Below are 22,370 nucleotides of genomic sequence, written 5' to 3'. Positions count from 1 at the left end.
CCTCCCGAAACCCTAGCCGGCCTGCGATTGGCTAGGAGGACCATGCCTGGCCACACCAGGTTCCCGCATCGCTGCGTGGGGCCTGGGGAGGGTGGAGCAGAGCGGACACGACTCCTCCCGAAACCCTAGCCGGCCTGCGATTGGCTAGGAGGACCATGCCTGGCCACGGATTGGCCATCGCTGAGGCTTGAAAAGCAGCTGCGAGGTTCGGATGCCCCAGACAGACCAGCGCCCTGCCCAGCCATGGCTCGGGTCCTGCGGGCGTCCTGCCTCCTGTCCTTGCTCCTGGCCGGCTTCGTCCCGCTGAGCCGTGGACAGGAAAAGTCCAAGGTGAGTGAGGCTGCAGGGCCCCACCTGTGTCCTGCGTCTGCTACTTCCCCTCAGCCCTGCCCCAGGGGCTGTGGTTAATAGGAGCTGGGGTGGGGCCAGACCTCTCCTCCTCCCCGGGTGCAGAGGCAGAAATCGGTAGACAGATCCAGCGATTTATGTCTATGAAGCCTCAATCCTGCTTCCCCCCCACATGCTTGTGGAAAGCTTAGCACAGTGGCCCATGTCTCTAATCCAAGTAGTCAGGAGGCTGAGGCAGGAGGATCACCATGAGTTTGAGGCCAGGTCAGGCTACATAGTGAATTCAAGGCCAGCTTGAACTACAAAGTGAGACCGTCTCAAACAGAAAAACCCAAAAGACCAGAAGAAAAAATGCTTCTGTAGGCTCATGCTTTGGAGCTCTAGAACTCTCTGGGTCTTTAGTGTTTTACAAGCCCATGATGGTGTGTCCAAGGGCAGGGCTCTTCCCCATTCTGCTCCTCCTCACAGGCAAGGTTAAAGACTGCATAGCCATAAACCCCTTTCTGCTGTTCATAATCACCTGCCCGGGCAGGGACAGGATGACAGAGGAGGGCAGGACAGTAGGCAGCGGGATGTGGAGTCAGCCCTGTCCCTCAGCGTGATCCTGTGATGGGTACATCGGACTGGAAGGGAAGCCGGAGACCTGTGTCTGGGCCTGGCCATGCCTGACTACGCCGCCACCCCTGCCCCTCTCTGGGCCTTCAGCTCCTCCACTGTAAGACGGAATCAGTGTCATCCTGTCTTAAGGGCCCTTTGGCCCTGACGTCAGCCTGTGTTCCCATGATCCCCTCTGCCTGATTTAGTCACCTAGAAACCAGTGGTTACTAGGATCCTATGCACATCAGCAGCCATTAGTGTCCAGCTTCTGCAAAGTCCTTTGTAGAGCAGGGGAAGGGAGCTGTGCAGTCCCAAGCTGGCCTGAGGAGGGACTGCAGCCAGGAAAGGAGTTGGAGAGGGGAAAGCGTCTCCCTGGAGCTGGCAGCTCTGATCATATCAGAAGGGATCTGGACAGCCCAGAAAGGAAGACCCAGCCCTGTCTCAGGCAGTCTGGAGGTAAAGGTGGGCCTTTGAATATTTGCCACAGCCACAGGTTTTGTGCAGAACTGAGGATGGATGGGCTCAGAGTGACCATGCTCTAGAAGAGTCTCAGGTGCAATGCGGCCGTATCACACAGCCAGCCAGGGCTTGCTGCTAGTGACACCTGGACATGTCCTTCTCCATTCCCAGGTCCCAGCTGAGATGCCACTGCTCTGGCCAAAGGGATAGGGAGGGGCTGTGTGCTGAATGGGATGGTCACAGGTGCCAGCTCCAGGGAGACGCTTTCCCCTCTCCAACTCCTTTCCTGGCTGCAGTCCCTCCTCAGGCCAGCTTGGGACTGCACAGCTCCCTGCCCCTGCTCTACAAAGGACTTTGCAGAAGCTGGACAATGGCTGCTGATGCGCATAGGATCCTAGTAACCAGGCAGAGAGATAATGGGAACACAGGCTGACGTCAGGGCTAAAGGGCCCTTAAGACAGGATGACACTGATTCCGTCTTACAGTGGAGGAGCTGAAGGCCCAGAGAGGGGCAGGGGTGGCTGCGTAGTCAGGCATGGCCAGGCCCAGACACAGGTCTCCGGCTTCCCTTCCAGTCCGATGTACCCATCACAGGATCACGCTGAGGGAGCGCTTTGATGATGGGAGAAAACAGCACAGACCAGCAACCATAGCCAGCCAAGGCTGAGGGTACCTCTCTCTCAACCCCAGCCCAGCCCTCGGGTCAGCTCGGCTCTTCTTTCTAGTTCTTCAAGTCCTGTCTCTTCTGGCCACCCAGCCCAAGACAGGGCTGAAGGGTTCCATGGGCCTAGAGGAGAAGGAAGGGGCCTTACCCTGGAGGACCGAGCTGCAGTCCCACTAGAACCACGGCCGGTAGCTCCCGGCACGGCCACCTGCTGACCCCTCACTGGCCCAGGCAGGAAGCACGGAGGCTTCACCATGCGGCACTCCTCCTGGGGACCCGCTGGCCAGTGTGTCACCTGTGCACGCCGGCTGGTGATATCCACGGCCTCTGTCCACCATCCTGTAGAAACCTCAGGGCTGTTCCCTCAGCAGCCCCATGACCCTGGACGAACCTGTTTCTCTCAAGAGGAGTTGATACTGTTGTGACCCCCTAATAAAGTCTCACAACCCTTTAGAGAGCAGGAGGGATTATCCTTAGCACAGCCCAGTGAGTGACTCGCCTGAGGCCACGCTGCAGCAAGGCATGACCTAGAGTGTGGGCTGCGTGCCCCACCCAGCAGAGCCTGGGGGCCCCCCCCCGCCCCTCTTCCTCTCTGTGGGCCACACGGCTTTCTCCTCCCCACTTCCCAGATGGCACCAGTCAGGATGGAGCTGCTAGGGGTGTTTGTATACACCTGCCAGGGCCCAGGGCCAACTGGGGTGTCTGCTGTGCTCTGCTTTGCTGGCGTTGTAATGGGGGCATGGGAGGAGTGTGGAGCCCCGCCCAGAGTCCCGGGTGGGGAGCATCCACTTCCGTAACTGAACAGAAGGGTAATGTTGGCTGGGCAGCCCAGCTCCTCTGAAGCTTGCCCAGCGTCTGGGCACTGTCTTCACACCTGTTCTAGACAGACGCCCTGTGGGCCGTAGGGACCCCCTAACACCATGGCTCTCAGCCTTTCCTGCCCACCTGCTGGATCTGGTCACAACTCAGTGACACCCTTCCGAGAGCAGACCTGGAGTTCCCTCTCTGGGTCAGGGCAGGATCCCGCTGGCTCTTGGGGACCCCACCCCTCCCCCCACACCCCGTGCCACTGACCCACGTTTTCCAGTCCTTGGGTTCATAACGGCCCCGGGGAGGACACAGAGCCAGCTGGAGACCACAGTTGGTAGCAGCGGGTGGAACCCAGGTCTCCCTCGTTATCCTGAGGCTCACATGGAGCAGCAGTTGGGCAGACAGGAAGTATGGTGGTCACTGGCGCACCTGCCCCTCTGCTTGGGACATCCGTGCAAGCTGGGCACTGTGGCTGCACTTCAACCACCACAAGGAGCCCTGCCACAGGCCTTCTCCACCTCTTTCCAGTCTTCTAGATGTGGAGCCTCTGGAGCCCACTCCCCACCCCGCTGCCTCCTTTCCATCCTGTTTTCCTTCCCAGTAGCCTAGTTCAGGCCTCTTCACTTGCCAAGGCCATTCGGCCAGCAGTCACCCACCCACCCCACGGTCAGCCCACCCAGCGGCCCAGGATAGCTCCCCTCAGGCCTCATAAGCATTCCCGAGCTGGCACTGGCGCCGAGATGATTACGAAGCAATTTCCACGGTTCCACCGCGCTCTCCTCCGAGTGCCTGTGAGGTGGTGATGCTAAGTGCTCACTAGGCACTCGGACACATGCATAATCGTCAGGGGTCGGAGAGCCTGGTTATGTCCAGCTCTGGGATTCGGAGTGGTCCTGGGCAGGCCACTCTCCCCGCTAGACTCGCTGACTTCACAGTGGAGAAATGCCCGTTTCCTTCTGGCTCTAACTCTTCTTGGTGCCATCTTTCCCCTCCAGACAGAGTGCCACAGCGGTGTGAGCGGCACCATCTACGAGTACGGGGCCCTCACCATTGACGGCGAGGAGTACGTCCCCTTCAAGAAGTACAGTGGCAAATACATCCTCTTTGTCAACGTGGCCAGCTACTGAGGCCTGACGGACCAGTACCTCGGTCAGGGCCCACCCTCCGCCACCAATTCATTAGGGACTGTTTCTGTCCCTGGGACTCCTCGGGCCAGGGGCGAGGGGGGACAGTCACGAGTCAGCTCCACTGTGCTCCTGGGCGTGCACACACACTGCGCACGTGTCTGTGTCCCGGGAGAGCCCGCCAGATGGCCCAGGCCAGGCCGCCAGCAGCTGCATCTGCTGCCCGAGGAAGGGTTTCTCACTTGCTCCACCCCGTCCCCCAGACTGGGCAGGACAGGATCTAAGCCCCGGCTATGCAATAGCTCACAGTGACCCCAGGCCTAGGTGCCTCCCGCTGCACCCTCACCAGGCCACCGCACCCCTCTCCCCACACAGAACTGAATGCACTACAGGAGGAGCTGGCGCCCTTCGGCCTGGTGGTTCTGGGCTTCCCCTGCAACCAATTCGGAAAACAGGAGCCAGGAGAGAACTCGGAGATCCTCCCCAGCCTCAAGTGAGTGCTCAACAGCCCAGCAGGCCGGGCTCATAGAGCACGAGGAGCCCCTCCGAGGAAGGAGGGAAGCACAGGGGCAGGCGGGCAGGGCAGGGGGCACAGCACGGTGGGCACAGCGGAGGCGAGGGGTCACTGGAAATGGGCTCCCGCACTCCCTCCCTGCTGGTCCTGGTACCTTCCCTCCTTTCTAAGCCAAGCGCCTACCCCCCACCAAAGGTACGTCCGGCCAGGCGGAGGCTTCGTCCCTAACTTCCAGCTCTTTGAGAAAGGGGATGTGAACGGGGAGAAAGAGCAGAAGTTCTACACCTTCCTGAAGGTGAGTGCAGCCTCCCATGCTGGGGCGCTCGGGAACTGGCACTGGCCTGGCTTCTCACTAGGGCTTCGCGGCCCACCCATTGTGGGAGGGCTCCGGTCACCTGGTCCCAGCAGACTGGCTCAGCCCCAAACCAGTGCTCTCTTCTCCTTGGGGCCAGCTGCTCTGATCCCTGCTTTCTCCCTGCCCAGAACTCCTGCCCTCCCACCTCCGAGCTGGTGGGCTCGCCCAGCCGACTCTTCTGGGAACCCATGAAGATCCACGACATACGCTGGAACTTTGAGAAGTTCCTGGTGGGGCCCGATGGCCGGCCCATCATGCGCTGGTACCACCGCACCACGGTGGGCACCGTCAAGGTGGACATCCTGGCCTACATGAGGCAGCAGGCAGCCCTGATGGCCCTGGGGAAGTAACCACCGCCACGCCACTCAGCCGGGACCCTCCCAACACCGCATCTCCCGGACAATTCGCCAGCCCCAAACTAGGTGTGCCTACCCAGCTGAGCTGAACCTCCACCCCTCAGGCTTCTGACGGGCCTCTGACCCCACCCAGCCAGCAGAGAGCAGGTGCAGGGCGGGGCACAGGATAGCGTCTGCCTGACGGAGGGGCCCGAAGCCCAGCGGGCGGGCCCCCCCTGAGCCTGTCTGGGGCCAGCCCTTGTGCATTCCGGCTGAGCCCCGGCAGGGACGCTGTCCCTGCCTCTGTCCGTGCCTGCCCTTGTCCTCCTCACCCCTGTCTGCCCAGTAAAGGCTTCTCTGCAGCAGCCGAGCCTCTGTGGTGCTTCCTCAGCGGCCTTCAGTGTGCGGGCAGGGGCCGAGGCTGGGAGGAGAGGCTGGGTGCTCTGGGCCCCCTGCCCTAGGGCTGAGCATGCCTGGCTTGCCTAGGGGCGAAACACATGATACAGTTAATGCGTGTAGTCTGTTTTGAGATGGTCTGGCTATGTAGGCCATTCCCCTGCCTCAGCCTGAGTGCTAGGTTACACCTGTGTCATCACCCATGCGCCACCACACCCAGTCAGACTACCTTGTTACAAATGCCTGCAACGGACACCCAGCCCGCCCGCCCCTTCCTGCGGGCCTGGGGAGCTCCTCCACCAGCCCGCCGTCGTGTACCCAGGCAGCACTCCTGATGGGCAGGGGAAGCAGCGCTCAGGGCCAGGCCCCCGACACCTGCCAGGTCCTCCCGCTGGTGCTGCCCTTGGGCAATGAGGAAGAGTGGCAGAAGCAGGGACATAAAACACCAGTCACAGAAGCTTGGTTTCCAACTTGGCTTTATGTCCAAGATTTGTGCAAATAGGTGTGCAGGGACAGAATCTACCCGTGTGGCCCTTGGACACCACACTTGCAGCTGTGGGGCCAGGGCCCTATGGATGTGGCCGCAGTGGCCTGCATCCTGGGCGTGGTGGCTCTGACAGGCTGCTGGGGCGGAGGTGGACAACATCTCTGTCAGTCTGTCCTGCTCTGTGAAGAACCACTCTTCTGCAGCTCCTCAAAGAGGGACAGGGATGAGCACAGGGCAGGCCTGCTACAGAGCTCGGAACAGAAACCACACATACATGTAAACCTGGCACCTGAGGGGCCAGAACCCTTCTATGGAGTTTTGGGAAGGGGTCCAGCTGCACCCCGCTCTCAAGAAGGACATCCTGCGGCTTCAGCACAGGGCAGCAGGTCAGAGCTGGCGAGGCCTCTGGATGCAGTGGGGGAGGCAGGGCAGGGAGCTTCTCCCTGGTCAGACCCGGAAGAGGAAGAGGAGCGGGGTGGGAGCCCCAGGGGCAGTGCTGGAGGTGTGAGGCGATGCCATCCCAGCCTCCTGCCCTGAGGCTCTGGCCCCCTAGTTTTTCGGTATTCTGAGGTCAGCCAGCTCTGCAAGACGAAGGTGGAGCCTAATGACACAATCTGGTCTCACTGCGGCCCCTCACAGTCATTTTTTGCAGACTCTAAATAAACAAAAGTTTTGAGGACTTAAAACTATGCAGTATGGTTAGTTTTAAAGCTTTACATGGAAGCCAATTCAGCACCAGAAAAACAACAGCGAGTTACTGAGTGCAGCTGAGCCAAGGCTGTGTCTGGGCAGTCATCACGGACCCTCACGCAGCCTTCAGAGCAGCTGACTAGTGCCCTGACTAGTGAGGCAGGGCAGATGCAGGCAGACTCAGGAAAAAACTAAATCGGGATGTGGACCCAGCCAATCTGGCTCTAGATCCACAAGTGAGCAGTTCTGGAAGAGGCGTCCGCCCTGCCCACCAGGCCGCCCTCTGCCACTCACCCTAGCAGCCTCGGAGGGCTCCCGATGCCCTGGGGACAGACCGGCCAGCCCAGTCCCTCCCCACCAGCCATGTCCCTTAGCCTCAGCTCACACAGTCTCCTGAGAGAGCCGGCTCCACTGCTACACTGTTTTCTAGAAAGTTCCTGCACATGCTGGGATGAACCTGGCCTCCCTACCACTTCCACACCTGAGATTGTGCTCCTAGAGTCCCACAGGTGAAGGAGGGCCTCCTGCCCCAGGAGAGTCCCAGGGGGAGCAAGGGCCCAACGCCTGACGGGTAACGTGGCTCTGGGCCCTTCCCCTTCCACGGCGGACTCCATGAGCAGAGAAGACTTTCTGAACTGCTCATGCCACTCGGCTTTAGAAGGTCCAACAACTCCACGCCGTGCGCAGAACAGACTAGACTCCAACCCCACAGGGCCCTGCCCACGCCTCACACCGACCGGCCCTTCTCTTTCTCACCCTGTTCTCAGTGGCCATGCTGGCTTTCCCTCGGACCCTGAAGCTGCCATCTTCCCTCACTCCCACCAAGGTGCTGCAGACCGCCATGCCCCGCAAAGCCCACATGCTATGGATGACCACCAGCCTGCGGTACTACTGAAAGGTGCTGGGACTTTCAGGAGGCGGCCTGGCACGAGGAAGCAGTCACTGGGGGACGCTCTTGAAGGCACAGTTGGGATCCTGGCCCCTTCGTTTCTCTTTCTTGCTTCCTGACTGCCGTGAGACCTTGGTCATACCTTCCACCATGATGGTACTGCCACGGGTCTGAAGTGACCACACAAACTGAGCCAGAATAAGTCTCTCCTCCTGGTAAACTACCTCAGGTATTCTGTCCCAACGGCAGACAGGTGAATCACAAACTGGTACTGACAATGGGGTTGCTGCTGTGACCGTCCCCAGCGGTGTGGTTCAGAAACCTCTGGGGTTGTCCTGTGGCAGGAATCTGGTACAGTGTGGAGAAGTGGGTCGGGAGATGCCTAGAACGCTGAGGGAAGCTAACGGGTGATGATCTGAGGGCTCAGAGGACCAGAATGCGGACAGTAAAAACTACTCCTACTGCTGCAGATGGAAATGACTCCACTAGAAATTGTTCTGGAGGCTGCTCAGGTTCTACTGTGGCCAAGAGCCTGCCTACACCGGGTCTCCTCTCTGAGACATTTCTGAGGCTGAGGCCGAGGCTGGAGGTGATGGGTGATTCTCTGGGAGGAGACTTCGAGGCAGCACAGATACCTGCAGGAGCATGGCTGCTGACGGCTGTTTTCAGCCAGATTTACTGTGAGAATGGGGAGCAGAAAAGCAGAGCACACGGATTTGAAATCCTTGCATTTGTCTAGAAATGCACACATACAGCTCCTGCTGGGACAGTGAAGTTTAGTGCCACTGAGGGAGCAATGTCCTTTGGACCGGCAGCAGGTTGCCTCAGGGCACCCCGAGAGTCAGCGAGACCCTACCCACTGCAGGCAGCCAACAAGCAGCTCTGTCAGGCTGGAGGATGGAGCTGTGAAAGTGGACCAGTGCTGCAAGGGAACCCAGCTCAACGACACCAGGCTCGAGGACCGCCTGACCGGCCACGTGGCTGCAGCTGCTCAGTCCCTGGAAGCTCACCCCAAGCTCTGCACACAGAGCTGCGGGGCTCACGTCTGCTGTGCCGGGCGTCTGTCTGGCTCTGATCTCACCCTTCCTTCCTATGTCCCCACTTCTCTCTTCAGGAATAAGAGTGCACACCCCATTCCTGGATGCTAGAAGCAGGGAAATTTCTCTTCCATTTTTACGGGGGTTCACAGCTGAGTTTGCCTCGAGTCTTGGAGAATATGGACTTTTCAGCAATGCTGGAGTAGTTAAGACTTTGCTGCCCCTTGGGGGCGGATTGTATACATTTTGCATTCTGAACCTTGGGGGACAGAGGTGGCATGTTACAATTCGGGTCTTAAATGTCCCCCAAAGGTTCACAAGCTAAAACAGTCGGCAGCCTGTGCTCCTGCTGGAAGTGGTGAGATCTTTAGCAGGCGGAGCCTAGTGCCATTGGGATTCGTCTGAAGAGGATGCTAGGACCCCAGGTTGTCCCTTAAATCCCAGCTGCCATAACAGGCCTGCTCTGCCATGCACTCTCGCCGTACTTGTGCTGCCACAGTCCCAAAGCCGAGGAACAGGGCCGAGAGACTACAGACCGGAACTATAAGCCAAGTAAACCTTTCCTCCTTGTAAATTAAGTCAGTTCTTCTGTCCTCGCAACAGGAGGGTGTATGGCATTTTCTACAAGAACATCCCCCACCCCTACTCCTTCATCCAGTTAACACTACCCGTTCTGAGGGTCTGAACTCGATGTCACCCCCTCTGGAAACCTTTCCTCAGACCCCATTCCACATCAAGTCCCTGGATCCCTTGCTCTCCTGGAAACCTTCTCTCGCTCATCAGCGCAACCTGCTGTGTGGCTTCTGAAATGCATCTCTGCCTCCCTAGACCACTAGATAGCAGGTAGGGGCCGAGTTGTGTCTGCCTCTGCCACCTCAGCACCCCTGACCTGGCACGGTGCCCGGCATGAAGATGGCAAACTAGACTGACCGAATGGCTCCGGTGTCACCGCCCTGCAGCGAACGGCACTCCCTTTTCAACACCAGTTTAGAAAGCCAGGTCTTCTTTCCTCCACCAAGGTCACAAAGCAGCAACAGCATCCTCAAACCAGCCAATCCTGGCAGTTAAAAATCTGTCTCTCCCCTCTGTGGGAGCCAAGCTCCAGGAGGGTACTGGATGGGATGAGGGACACACCCACCTGGTTCTGCTGGCCGGGAGGCAGACGCATCCATCATTTGGGAGCTCTGATTCCGCATGCCGCCACAGGGCGGGCGCCAGGCATACTCTGGCTGCAACAAAACTGATGCTTAATCCACAGCCACAGGTGAAAATCGCAACAGCAGATAGCACACCAGAGCAGACCCAGGTATGTGTCAACCGAGTCCAACTACACCCTCAGAAGTATCCCCGCTAACACTCCCACGTAGACACTGAAGCTCAGAGGGTAGGAAATAAATGTAACCCAGCTAGGAAAGCGGCCAAGCTTGGCTCTGAGTGACTGAACTCTTCTGCCTACACTCTGCTCCAGTGTACAAAGAAGGCACCCTGGGGAAGCTGGAGAGGACGCCAGTGACACCCAGGGCAGAATGGGGATGTGGCAGAGGGACTGGAGAGGAGGGGCAGGTGATGTTTTTGGGAGAAAAAAGCAGTAAGCGAAAACGAAAGAAAGATCAGAGGAAAGAAGAGAAAAAGAAGAGGAGTAAAAGGAAAGAAACACAGCCAAGCTCTGGAAGCTGGCGCCCGTGGGACGGCGGAGTCGAGCGCACACTCTGCCCGCCTTTCTGCCCCATGTCTTGCTCAGCCTCTCCATCGGCCCCAGGGAGGCTGACCACCCGGGGGAAGAATCCTCGTCCCTGGGAGAACCCTCCCCCTGCCCATCGGTGCCTACAAACAGGAAGTGCCGAGGCTGCAGCGTGGACATCTTCCCGGACCTCCCTCCCCAGAAAGGGTGTGCCCTGGGGAGGGGCAGACTCACCAGATGGTAGAGGCGTGGGCCGGGGATCGGGGGCGGGTGGTCCATGCCCACGGGGGGCGGGGGATAGCGGACCTGGGACCCATCGGTGCCTACAAACAGGAAGTGCCGAGGCTGCAGCGTGGACATCTTCCCGGACCTCCCTCCCCAGAAAGGGTGTGCCCTGGGGAGGGGCAGACTCACCAGATGGTAGAGGCGTGGGCCGGGGATCGGGGGCGGGTGGTCCATGCCCACGGGGGGCGGGGGATAGCGGACCTGGGACCAGTCCTCGTAGCCGTGATGCGGCACCATGGCCGGCACGGGCGGGTAGGCGTAGGGGTAGGCCCCGCAGATGTGGTCCGCGTGGGGCTCCGCGTGGCAGCGTTCTCCCGAGGCCTGCAAGGAGCACTCACAGGTGGCTCTGCCCAGCAAGACGGCACAGCGACACCACGTCTGCCTGCTCCCACGATCCCGGCCCTTTGGGGGCACAGAGGTCAGGGATGTGGGCACGGAATGCCGGGAGGGACAGCCTGGTGCCCGGCACAGAAACATGCTTTGTGGGCACAGAAGGGTGGGCGTGAAGACAGACGCCTGGCAATGCCCACGGGGACCGACGGCAACGACAGCGGCGGGGCACACCCGCACCGGCCCCAGCTCTGCTGCTCACCTTGGCTTTCCTCTTCTGCTGCCTCAGGGCTTCTTTCGCCTTCTCCTCCTCCTTCAGTGCCTTCAGCTGGGGGTGGGGGTGGGGGAAGCTCGCTGACACGGGTGGTTCCCTGGCCCCAGGTGGACCCCGGGAAGGAGTGAAGTTCGGGTGGGCCCTGCTCTCTGTGTGTAGTCGGAGGCAGGTCAGGGGTGTGCTGCTTCTGGGCTTTAACATCTACTTCTGTCCTGTGACTGAGTGGGAGGCCAGGGTCAATCCCTAAATTTGATTCTCTAAGCATCAAAAGGGACCAGTGCAGAGCCAGGCATCTTGGACTTCGACCTTGTCGCTGCACAGGGGCCAGAGAGGGCAGAGGACCTGGTGGTCCCGAGTGGAAGAGACCAGCAAGTGGCTGCAACCTGTCCCTCCCGGGGCCGTTGCTCCCACCTGGGTGTGTGACAAGGTGACCTGGGCCTGCAGTTTCTCCACCTGCTTCTTCAGCTCCTCCTTCTCCTCGTTCATGCGTTCCCGGTCGCTGCGCTCCCTCTGGAAGTCCTCCTCAAAGATCTTCACCTGCGCACGGTGGGCCGGAGGGCAACTCTGAGCGAGGCCGCCGGCCAGGCAGGCCCAGACCTCACACTCCGGCCGGGGCCGCTGGCATCAGGGGGCTTTCACACAGTCTTGGGCTTCCCCGTGGATGGGAGGGTGCACTGCCTGCCCGCATGCCCAGCCTGGAGCAGAACAGCTCGCGTCCCTCTCTCTTATGTTCTGACTTTATGGGGGAGGCATTATTTCAACAAAAATCCATGGCTTAAAAAAAAACGAAAGCCATTAACCAGCGCGCTCAGGCCCGCGGTGGCAGAGGTGGAGGCTGCCGTGGCCTGTGGTCGGCCGGCTCAGACCCAGGGCAGCCTGCACTGGGGCTCTGGGTGCTCAGGCAGGGGTGGCTCGGGAGTCTGCGGGGTCTCGGCTCACTGGTGATCGTGGGCGCTGACTGGGATCTAGATGGTTTAGGAGGATCGAAAGAGCAGCACGACACAGCGTGGGAAGCCGGGGCCTTCCACTGCGCTTCCGGTCCTCTGTGGCCCTCAGAGAGAGAGCATCTCTTCCATTTGCGGCAAATACAAAGGTTTTTCCATTTATAGTAGCAAAAAACGTTCCCTTTTAAATATATGTGCTCAAAATTGATTTTTATGTAATACGTAAGGCAGAGCCAGTGGGGCAGAGGGCTACGCCGTAACGGTGGTGCGCAAGGGACTTAAGCAGGGGCGTGAGCCAGCCTGGGCACGGGCCTCTCCTAACAGGTACCCCGATTCCAAGCCATCACTGGCCCTCAGGAAAAGAAGGCTCCAGCTCCCCCAGGCCCCACCTGCTGCTTCAGCAACTCATTCTGTGTGGCCAGCTCCTGTTTCCTCAGGAGGCTGCCGGCTCCTTCTGGGCTCCCGAACGCCGTGGGGGATGATGGGGAGGCGCGGATGCTCAGTGCTTCCTCCAGGGCCTGGGTCAAGGAGAGGAGGACAGGGCCATCAGGGGAGGACAAATGAAAGCTGGGAAGTCAGGGCCCCTTGGAGTCATCTTCAGGGCCCGCTTCCTGCTCACGGTGAAAATAATAACCATCATCAGTAGGGGTTACTGCATAGTGCTGACTGTTAATACTCCACACACGAGACTCTGGAAGCCTCTCCAGGCCTAGGAGGAGGAGACTAGAGTCACCACCCTCACTTCTACCTCTCAGATGTGATGGCAGAGGCTGAGACCCAAGGCGCTCGTCCAGGGCCACACAGCGAGTGGCAAGGCAGGGCTCAAACCTGGCATGGACCCTGACCAGAGCGGGCTCACGTGCAGGGAGCCCAGTCTGACAGCTGCCCTGCCCGACCACGTGGCTCTGGCTCTCCAGCGTCGGCAGTGCACTGCCCGGGCCTCCGGGCTTGCGAGACAACATCAGTCTCTGCCCCTCTCACACTGAATGAAGATGCACTGGGACATCAAAGAGCACCATTCCGAAAGGAAAGCAGCAAGTCCCCACGTTCACAGCACGGTCCTGCAGACGGTGCGCTTACATCTTTTTCAATTGTTTCTGTGGCAGGGTCTTGCTACGTAACCCAAGCTGGCCCCTGCCTCATCCTGCAGGGAAGCAGATGAAAGCTGTGCACCACATGCCCAGCTCCTCCATCCCGAAGGCTCCAGTAACTGCTCTTCCCGCCCACCGTGTTTGTTACCCGCTGCTTTACGGCTCAGGATCACTCAGGGCCAGTCACCTTCCCCAGCCCCTCGATGGTCCACTGCCCTGCTGGGCCCCAAGGAAGGTGCCTGGCCAGGAGTCTGTTCTGTGGTCTGAGGGGAGGCGATGGCTCCACTCAGCTTCCTACCTGGCCCGTCTCCTGCACAAGCAGACTGAGGCCCGGGGACAGGGAGAGACGCCTCAGGCACAGGCACGACAGGCTGCCTGGCTGCATGGCTCAGTCGCACAAGCATCTCTGTCCGCAACTCTGCCAAGAAAACCTGCAGGTTCCTCCTTGTCATGAGCAGCATGGGCAGGATTCCGCCAGGACCTCCCCACAGCCAAAGGGCTTAGGGCACCCACACTTTCCCCTTGGAAACAGATCCCACAGTGCCTGGACTGGGCACACTGAGCGTCCACATACTGTCAAACCCAGACAGACAGGACTGGGACACAGGCAAAGCTGACCTCAGATCAGAGACAGAGCGAGAGGAAAACCACCGGCACAGAACCAGGAGCCGAGCCACAAGTACAACAACCTCCCAGGCCTGCAGAGAACACTTCCTTTCCAAGCTCTGTTCATCCGTCTGTCCAGTCAACTGCAGCCCCCACCTTGCATTGCAAGGAGAGCAGGACAAGAATGACTGGAACCAGACAGCAAGAACGAGGCCCAGCATCTGCGCTGGCCAAGCCGGGACTGGAACCAGGCCTCACTGCTACTCTGCCCGGCCAGGGGCGGAGCAAGGCTGGGTCTACAGCCAGAGAGGTGCCCTCCCCAAGGAGGCAGAAGCCAACGAGCTCACGAGTGCTCCTGGGAACGCTGCTGACAAATGCTCTAGGAGCACAAAACAGGGAAGGCTCTGCTGAGTGAGATGTTAAGGCAGGGGAGGCCCACCAGAGCCCCACGAAGAGCCCTGAGGGGGCGCTCACAGAGCAGCCGCCCCTTCTGAGCATCCGGGGCCGCCAGGTGCCCACCTTGTTGAGCCTCTGGATCTCCTTCTCCTGGTACTCGCGCTGCCGGGTAAGTGGGCTCAGCTGATCCTGCAGGTGCTTGACCTTCTGGCGCAGCTCCCTGGCCTCCGCGGTCAGCTGCTCTTTGTCGGTCTGCAGCGGGCATGAGGTGGGTAAGTGGGGGCGCTTCAGGATGCCCTCATCACGAGCGCCGCCTCTCCCTGCTCAGCCACGCCCTCGCTTCGCTGCGCTCGACCCAGCAGGGCATGGGGAGGGGCAGACGGCCCACCGGCCCACGCACACGAGGCCTGGAGTCTGGGATCCAAGCTTTCTAAAGGCCAGGGCAGGGGGCTCGTACCATGGGCCATTGGGGCTTCGCAGGGCCGCACACCCCAAAGTGAGCACAGCATCCTCTCAGAGCCCTGTGCGACCCTGAGGGCGAACCATGGGTACCACCTGAAGGGCCTTTCCGCACCCGCCAGGGCAGGCCGGACAGTGCCCAGGGCGGGACACACACACCGGTGAGGCGGTATGAGGGACAGACACATCTGTCCGCATCTGTGCCACCCCGGCCCACCCACCCTGTGGCGGCCTCATGACTGCACGCCGAGCAGACCACAGCCCGCGCGTGGCTCCTGCGCTGCACGCGTCCCAGTACAGCTCCGGGATGCGAAGATTTTAACTGGACATGAAGTTCTTCAGAATGAAAACACAGAAACCCAAAAAGCAACAGCTAACCCAGCCTGAGTTTTCCCTGAGCACCAGCTCTGGCTCCCGGACTCCCCCAGGTCCCTGGTGGGAGAAGGGTTCAGACCGCAGGGCCGGGTCACACTTGCCTCCTCCATCTCAATCTTAGACTTGGCCAGCAGGAGCTTTCGGTCAAAGTCACGCTGCTTCTGCTCCCGCTCGGCCTCCAGCTCTGCCACCTGCTTCTGCAGGTCCCCCAGCTTCTGGCGCAGCTCAGTGATCTGGGTGGAGAGGCAGTTGGGAGCGGTGGTGAGGACAGGGGTGTGGAGTGTGTGGGTCTCTGCTGGGCCCTCCCTGGGAGCACCAAGATGAAGACACCGGAGGGCACAGGCAGGAGCCCCCACAGTACCTTCTGCTCGTACTGCTGCTTCATGGACCGGAAATGCTGGTCCCACTGCTTGTTCACCTCCAGCAGCTGTGGGAGAGATGAGTCAGAAGCAGGGAAGGATGGGGCCTCCTAGTCCCCCACACCAGCGCCCTGCAGTGTGTACAGTGTGCACACTTCTCACACCCAGGCTCCTCCAAGCGCTTCTCCGTGCCTGTCACTGCCCGCTCCCCTAATGCTCCCGAACCCGACACAGACAGCGACATTTCACCGAGTGGCCAGGGAAGAGCTAGAATTCAGGGCGCACTGGGGAGCCCCCCACTGAACGCGCCTCTGCCATCACCTCCTCCCGCATCCACACAGCACACCAAAGGAGCCCAGCCCGCCCCAGGGTTCCAGGCCTCAAGAGTGACACCGTGGGCAGTGGGCAGGCCAGGGAGGATGGCAGTTGGCTCAGGGCGAGCCAGGTGAAGAAGCAGGCAGGGGACATGCTGAGGGTCCCAGGAGGGGATGGGGTCTCCCTGAGCCATGCAGCCACCCACCTCCATGCGCTGCTGCTCCAGCATCTTCACCTTCTTCTCGGCTGCACCCAGGGCGCCCACCCCTGGGCCCTTGCCTGCCAGCACACCAGCCTGAGGAGAAACACATGGCTCCTGCCTGGGGTCCTAGGTCTGCGGCCCTAGCCCCGCCCCCGCCCCTGCTCCTCCCACCCCAGCACACACCCCTTCCTCTTCTGCCAACTCCTCTGGGAGCTGGGCCCTCTAACTTTCTGGGACCCTCCACTCCTCTCCACCCAGCCAGCCTTCTCAGTTTGGGCTCCACCCCCAGGTGCGGCTGGGCACACCCTCCCACCTACATACGTCAGCCCATAAGGCAACAGTTACTATTAGCCGGGCGTGGTGGCTCAAGCCTGTTATCCCAGCCCTCAGGAGGCTGAGGCAGGAGGATCGCTGAGTTCGAGGCCAGTCTGGGCTACACAGTGAGTTCAAGGTCAGCCTGAACTACATAGTGAAACTCTGTCTCAAGAAATAAAAAAATAAATAGATGGATAGTCGAGTACTTTTGAAGTTTTATCAAAACTTTATCAAAATTAAAGTTTTACAAACACATTTACTTAAAAAGCATTTTTAGGATGAAAATGACATGCATGAACACATGGTTAGTATATGCATATATCATTCCTAGCTCTGTCCTCTGGAAAGACATACAGCAGGGACATCTCAGCAGCAATGCATATACCCCGTGCTTACAGCTTGTTCGTTTTGAGACATGGTCTCGCTACGTAGTCCAGACTGGCCTTGAACTCACAGTGATCTTCCTGCCTCAGCCTCCCGAGGGCTGTATCCACAGCTTGGTTTCTAAACACCATTTCTTAATACAAATAAATAGGACTTGTTAGATTAATTCTAGGGCTTAGGGCAGAGAAAATATAAAATGACTTTGGAGGATGATACAGTGTCAGAGTTTAAGGGAGTGCTCAGAATAACGATGGTAACAGGAATAAAAGGGACACAACAAAGGAGCATGGGAAAAAATGTCAAAGGGTTTCCTGTGCAAAAGCTTAACAATCTCAACAGCTAAATAAGGCATCATATAGTGGATCATGAACCACAGTATAAAGAGCCTTGATTTTGTAATGATATGAATAGCTCAATAAGGACATAAGCAACACATCTTCACACAAGATTTTCAATTAAAATACGGGAATTATGAAGGCAACACAAAATCACCTTAAAATGTGACAGTAATGAAGGCTGTGGTGAGATCCACCACTGAGCACTAAAATTACTGAAAAATGAGAATTTAAGGAGAAACAGGATGTTTGCATGGCCTCAAAATTTCTCCCCCAAAATATTTGTTAAAACCAGGCACAATGCACACTCCTGCAACCTAAGCAGCGTGGAGGCAGAGATGAGAAGACAGAAAATTTGAGACCAGACTGGGCAACTTGGTGAGACACTGTTTCAAAACAAAATTTAAAAAGGGCTAGGGCCAGGTATTAAGATCAGCAGCACAGCGCCTGCCTCACAAGCACAAGGTCCCAAGTTCCATCCCAGGTACAAAAAAAAAAGAAAGTGCAGGAGATGTAGCTCAGAGGTACAGCACTTGCCTACCATGTTTCAGGCCCTGGGTCTGATCACCACTGGCTGGGGGAGGGGGAACAAAACTAAATACAAATTTTAAATTATTAATGAACAACGAGTCACCGAGTCACTTGCTTTGGACCCAACTGACAGAACCCTAACCAAGGGATGGAGGGTAGAAGTGGTGACGTGTTGACACCATGCCATCTGGCCGTGTGTGCAGAGCGTCACTCCCTCCAGACCCTCGCAGGCTGAAGAACCGTCCACAGAACACCTGGCCAGGGCAGCTCCAGGGTCAGTCCGGGTCAGGAGAATAAGGAACCGCTGGGATGGTCCCCACAGCAGGACCCAAGGCGGCACTGCTGAGAGCCTCCCGGACCCTGAGTCCCCTCCCGGCATTCAGCATGCTGACAGGGGGCCAGTTAAGGCTGCAGGGCAGCTGATGCACACACTCAGAGACCACCGGTCTGGGGTCCGAATCAGGGACAAGGCTGGCATTAGTGCAGCCCAGTGGGGGAGCGGGACCTCTGCACTATTTCCCACACGTTTAAAACGATCTCAAAACAGTTTTTAAATCAAATAAAAAGCATTGACGTGAAATCACAGAACAAGGCTCAGAGAAGACAAACAGCTCTGGCTCCAGCTCCAGGCCCTGTGCGACCCTCGCAGCTGCGCTGCCCCAGGCCTCAGCACAGGATGAAGCAGGAGGGGCCTCATGGTCCGAAGGCCTGACACCAGGGTCGCCCCTCCTCTCCACCTCCCCCAGGCCAGAACTGTGGGGCTCGCACGCCCCCTACGGGCTGAGCCTATAAGCACAGCAACAGCAGGGAGCAAGGTGCTGGGGAGAGCTGTGCTTAGTCACAGGACCCGGCTACAGGCAAGGGGAACGAGGGGCCTGAGGGACGCCAGTAGGATCCCAGGGGCAGCACCAGGACCGCCGTGGAGAAGAACTGTGTGGAGAAAGGAGAGTGGGAAGAGAGAGCCCTGACGGCTGGCAGCAACCTGCTCGCCATTTCCCACGACAACCCAGCCCGTGTGCTGCATCAGTGCGGACACCCCACAGTCCCGAGGGAGGTGTTTGTTACAACTTCTGTGTCAGAGGAAACTGAGGCCCAGGGTCGTGGAGTCAGGCACTGGAACATACACCCGATGGGACCGTGACCCGGGGTGCGCGGGGCCCCTGCGGAGGCTCAGCACCTCTGGGAGGTCAGGACAGCCCACGGCCTCCTAGCAGGCTGGACAAGGTAGGCCTGGAGCTGAGGGGCAAGGGGGGGAGACAGGGTCTGCATGGCCTGCTTCAGAAGCCGTCCACCTAGTGTTTCCCTGCCTGTACCCACGTTTGCCCGAGACAGGGGACCTCGCTCTGTCTCTTGTCACAGCTGTGGACTGGAGGAAGAGTCCCAGGCCCGCCTGCCAGCAGGAAGCGAGGAGTACAGGAGAGCACAGATTTGCAAGGCCTGGGGCAACAGTGCACTGCTGCACAGTAACAAGGAATTACTGAGGTAATGACAACTGCTGCATAGTTTCTGGCTTGTTAAAGAAACCAGCCCCGCTGTGCAGCCATTAAACCCCATTTACAAGAAAAAACAGGTCGGTAAAGAGGTGGGAGCTGGGGACAGTGAGACTGCGCAGGGGCACCCGGGACCTGCTGTGAACCAGGACTGGGTCTGGAGGCAGCAGGAGGAAGCAGCTGGCCCTGGGCACAACTGGGATAAGCTGATGATGGCTAGAGGCTCCCGGGGTTCAATCACAGGAGCTGAGCTGCTCCCGTAGGGGCTCATGAACCCAACACCCCAATTCTTCCTAGAGATGTTAAGCTGACTCTTGGGGGGCCCCCTTTAAGAGATTGACAAACTGGGATGTGCTTCGGGACCACGCCCAGATGAGCGAAAGACTCAGCGGCACCTTCTACACACCAGGGCTGAGTGACTGGCAGCTTGTCAGCCGGGAGAGGGCCGCAGAGCCCACAGCTCTGGGCGTGTGTCCTGGGGAATGGGCTGGGGCATTCTGCCGGGGCGCACGCAGGACAAAGGACGAGGAGTGGACGCTCCGGGGAGCAGGCATCGGGCCAACCAGACCTGCCCGCCTCCGTCACTGCAGGTGGTGAGCGGACACTGGGTACCAGTGCCCCAGGGGGCTTCTGACCACATACCTGCTGCTGTCCTGCCACCCCCTTCTTGCCAGCACCCTCCAGCTTCGGCGAGCCTGGCTGCCCGCAGGTCCCCTCTTTGTTGCTGTTGCTCATCAACAACTTCTTGAGCTCCATATTTTCCTCCCTGGGTTGGACGCAAACAGAGAAGTCAGAGTGCTGGCCCTGGCAGGAGGGGCCAGCGTGGCCTCAGACTGACTGCGGTGTGAGCTACAGGAGGCCTGAAAGAGCCTCCTCCAGCTGCGCCAGAGCCCGAGGGGCCCAGCAGTCAGGCTCCCACGCATGCCACGACAGCTGCAGACGTGTCCGCCCTCTCCAGCCACTCCATGTGTCTCGGGTAGAGCAGGACAAGGCCCTTGTGTGGTGCTGCTGGGTCCTGGGCCCCTTGCTGGCACTTGTGAGTCTCCCCTGTTATCGGGAAGAGCGGCCACAGGCTCAGGGTCTTCACCAGCAGTGACACTTAGCCAACCGACTCTTGATACCCTTTCATCTTACTCGTATTTATCTTCAGTTAGCCTGTATTTAGTAAAGGTAATGTTTTCTATTTACTCTAGTTAAACTTTCTTTATAATGCTTTTCAGTAAAACATGAGTCAAACTAAAATCTTAAGTACAAAGTAAGACCAGTGTTATAGAACAGAAGTGGTGACGTGGATTCGGGGATGCCTGAAGTATGGAAGACGCTGCTTTAAATTCTATTTGCGAGACATTTTCCACTCAATAACCAACAAGCCAAGAGGCGAGGCGGCTTTCCCCGCACACGGTGAGTCTTTCCTCCAGCCCGCCCTTCTGCGTCGCAGCTGCAGTCGGTTTGGCTGTAAAACCCCCTCTCCCCGGCCAACCAGAAGTGGGTACAGACACGCATGGCCACGCTGCAGAGCGCTCCTTCCCTCTGTGGACTACCGGGGTGGGTGGGGTGCAAACACCACCTCTCCCGCTCACGCAGAGGCACGGCAGCATCTCACACATGCAGAGCAAGGAGGCCCAGGCTCTCGGGAGACCAAAGCAGGCCCCTCCCTCTCTGGGCCCCAGTCTCCCTCGCACAAGGAGCTGACAATGAACCTGCACCCACCTGCAACACAGCGACAGACGATGGATGAGATGCAGACTCCTAGCCTCACCCCTCACCCAGCCGAGGAAGGGAGTGGAAACAGTAACATCCTCCCGACTCTCTTCAGCCTGAGGCCCACAACAGTCCAGACAAAAGACCTGCCTGGCCACCAGAGGGCAGCAATGCCCTGAGCCCGCTCCCACACAGCAGCAGGACGACGGTCAAACTCACTCCAGGCGAAGGAGGCAAGTCCCCGAGGGGCGGCTCAGGCACTCTGTAGTAAAAGGGCCTGAGAGGAGCCCTGCATCCTAACAGCCGGCTCTGAGCACCCAGCCTCTGCCCAGACACAGTACGACACGCAGTCCTGCCGCCACTGTCACCCCTCCCAACAGCGCACTTACCGCAGCCTCTCCGCAGCCTGGTCCCGCTGTTCCAGGCCCTTGTCCAGCTTGGCCTTCAGGGCCTCATTCTCTTTCCTAAGCTGCTCACATAGTGTCTGTGGGGGGAGGATGGATGAGGCTCCGGGGAGCAGAGGGGCACCCCTTTCCCATGCAGGTGGGGCTGGGGGCCAGGGTATGGGCCAGGGCCCAAGCCTCAGCCCCCGAACGGGACTCGCTCAGTCCCATACTGGCCATGAGGGCGCTGACCAGGCCTCTTGGTCCTGTGGGAAGACCTGTACCCCACACCTCCTCTGCCCTCTGGCCTTCGACCCCGTTTATCTCCTCAGGGAAAGCAACTCCCAGACTCATTATGCCTCGCCTCAGACTTGTGAAATGTACAGCGGAACAGTGTTTTTAATTTATGTTTTCTGTTTGTAATTTTGGTACCGGAGATTGAACTCGGGTCCTTGTGCTTGAGAGGCAGGCGGTGGCACCACTGAGCTACATCTCTGGCCCTAAATTCATGTTTTCTAACACCCACAGTCAGGGAGCTCTCATTCCCACCACAGCCTGGCCCCCCACATGACCGTGGGGCTGAGTGGGGACTGAAGGGTCAGACGAGGGCATGGAGCCTGCGAGAAAAGTCGGCAGAGTCCCAGGTGGGCGGGCGGGCGGCAGACAGGCCCCAGGGTGACCATGCCCGCAGGGGTGGCCTCCTCCACAGAAGGGGCAGCTGCTCCTTCTCTGTCCCCCCCTGGGTCGTTCTGCCACCAAGGATGCTGGATGAGGACTAGCACACCTCGGGGTGGGGGGTGGCTGGACTCAGGCCTCCCTTGTGTGGGAAGATGGGAAGAAGCCACCAGGCAGTGCTGACGCACAGTCGGGTGGAAGTGCTCCTACGTACAACACGGCTGGGTGCCTGTCCAGATGCTCCCCTAGGCACCTCAAAACTCTTCCAAAGCTAAGTAATTCATCTCTGTTTTAAAAGCAGGGACACCAGGTAAAATAATATATGTGAAGTTGTACCATTATTGATGATCACCACGGGGCTGGATGTGGTAGTACACACCTGTAATCCCAGCTATTTGGGAGGCTGAGGCAGGAGGATCTTGAGTTTGAGGCCAGCTTGAGTAATTTAGTAAAACCTTGTCTCAAACTAAAAAAATGGCTGGGAATGCAGCTCAGTGATAAGAGTCCTCTGGGTTTGATCCCCAGCTTCACACA

General features: G+C 58.8%; 2 protein-coding genes across 9 annotated transcripts in view; one reads left to right on the top strand and one right to left on the bottom strand.

Annotated features, from left to right (window-relative positions):
- Positions 1-22,370, bottom strand: part of Tnip1 (TNFAIP3 interacting protein 1) — a 69,820-nt gene that overhangs the window by 19,945 nt on the left and 27,505 nt on the right. For 5 of the 8 annotated variants that reach the window (XM_033761539.1, XM_033761541.1, XM_033761536.1 and 2 more), the window contains 11 exons: positions 21,168-21,262; positions 19,720-19,843; positions 16,026-16,115; positions 15,508-15,573; positions 15,248-15,379; positions 14,436-14,564; positions 12,609-12,737; positions 11,687-11,812; positions 11,264-11,329; positions 10,801-10,992; positions 9,844-9,934 (listed from right to left, as the gene is read on the bottom strand). In XM_033761539.1, the coding sequence (XP_033617430.1) occupies positions 9,844-9,934; positions 10,801-10,992; positions 11,264-11,329; positions 11,687-11,812; positions 12,609-12,737; positions 14,436-14,564; positions 15,248-15,379; positions 15,508-15,573; positions 16,026-16,115; positions 19,720-19,843; positions 21,168-21,262 (1,240 nt within the window). Of the gene's footprint in view, positions 1-5,735; positions 6,745-9,843; positions 9,935-10,620; positions 10,693-10,800; positions 10,993-11,263; positions 11,330-11,686; positions 11,813-12,608; positions 12,738-14,435; positions 14,565-15,247; positions 15,380-15,507; positions 15,574-16,025; positions 16,116-19,719; positions 19,844-21,167; positions 21,263-22,370 lie in introns of those variants that run through there. The other 3 variants (XM_033761538.1, XM_010639792.3, XM_010639796.3) reach the window with 3 other exon arrangements.
- On the top strand, positions 210-5,571 carry Gpx3 (glutathione peroxidase 3). The gene is made up of 5 exons (XM_010639791.3): positions 210-330; positions 3,874-4,027; positions 4,378-4,495; positions 4,712-4,811; positions 5,000-5,571. Exons 1-5 carry the CDS (start codon positions 244-246, stop codon positions 5,219-5,221), a joined length of 681 nt encoding a protein of 226 aa, XP_010638093.2. The 5' UTR covers positions 210-243; the 3' UTR covers positions 5,222-5,571.

This window comes from Fukomys damarensis, unplaced genomic scaffold (genome assembly GCF_012274545.1).
Source record: "Fukomys damarensis isolate Sample0158 unplaced genomic scaffold, DMR_v1.0_HiC HiC_scaffold_9, whole genome shotgun sequence".
NCBI classification, from domain to species: domain Eukaryota; kingdom Metazoa; phylum Chordata; class Mammalia; order Rodentia; family Bathyergidae; genus Fukomys; species Fukomys damarensis.
This window is presented reverse-complemented; position numbering and strand designations above follow the sequence as displayed.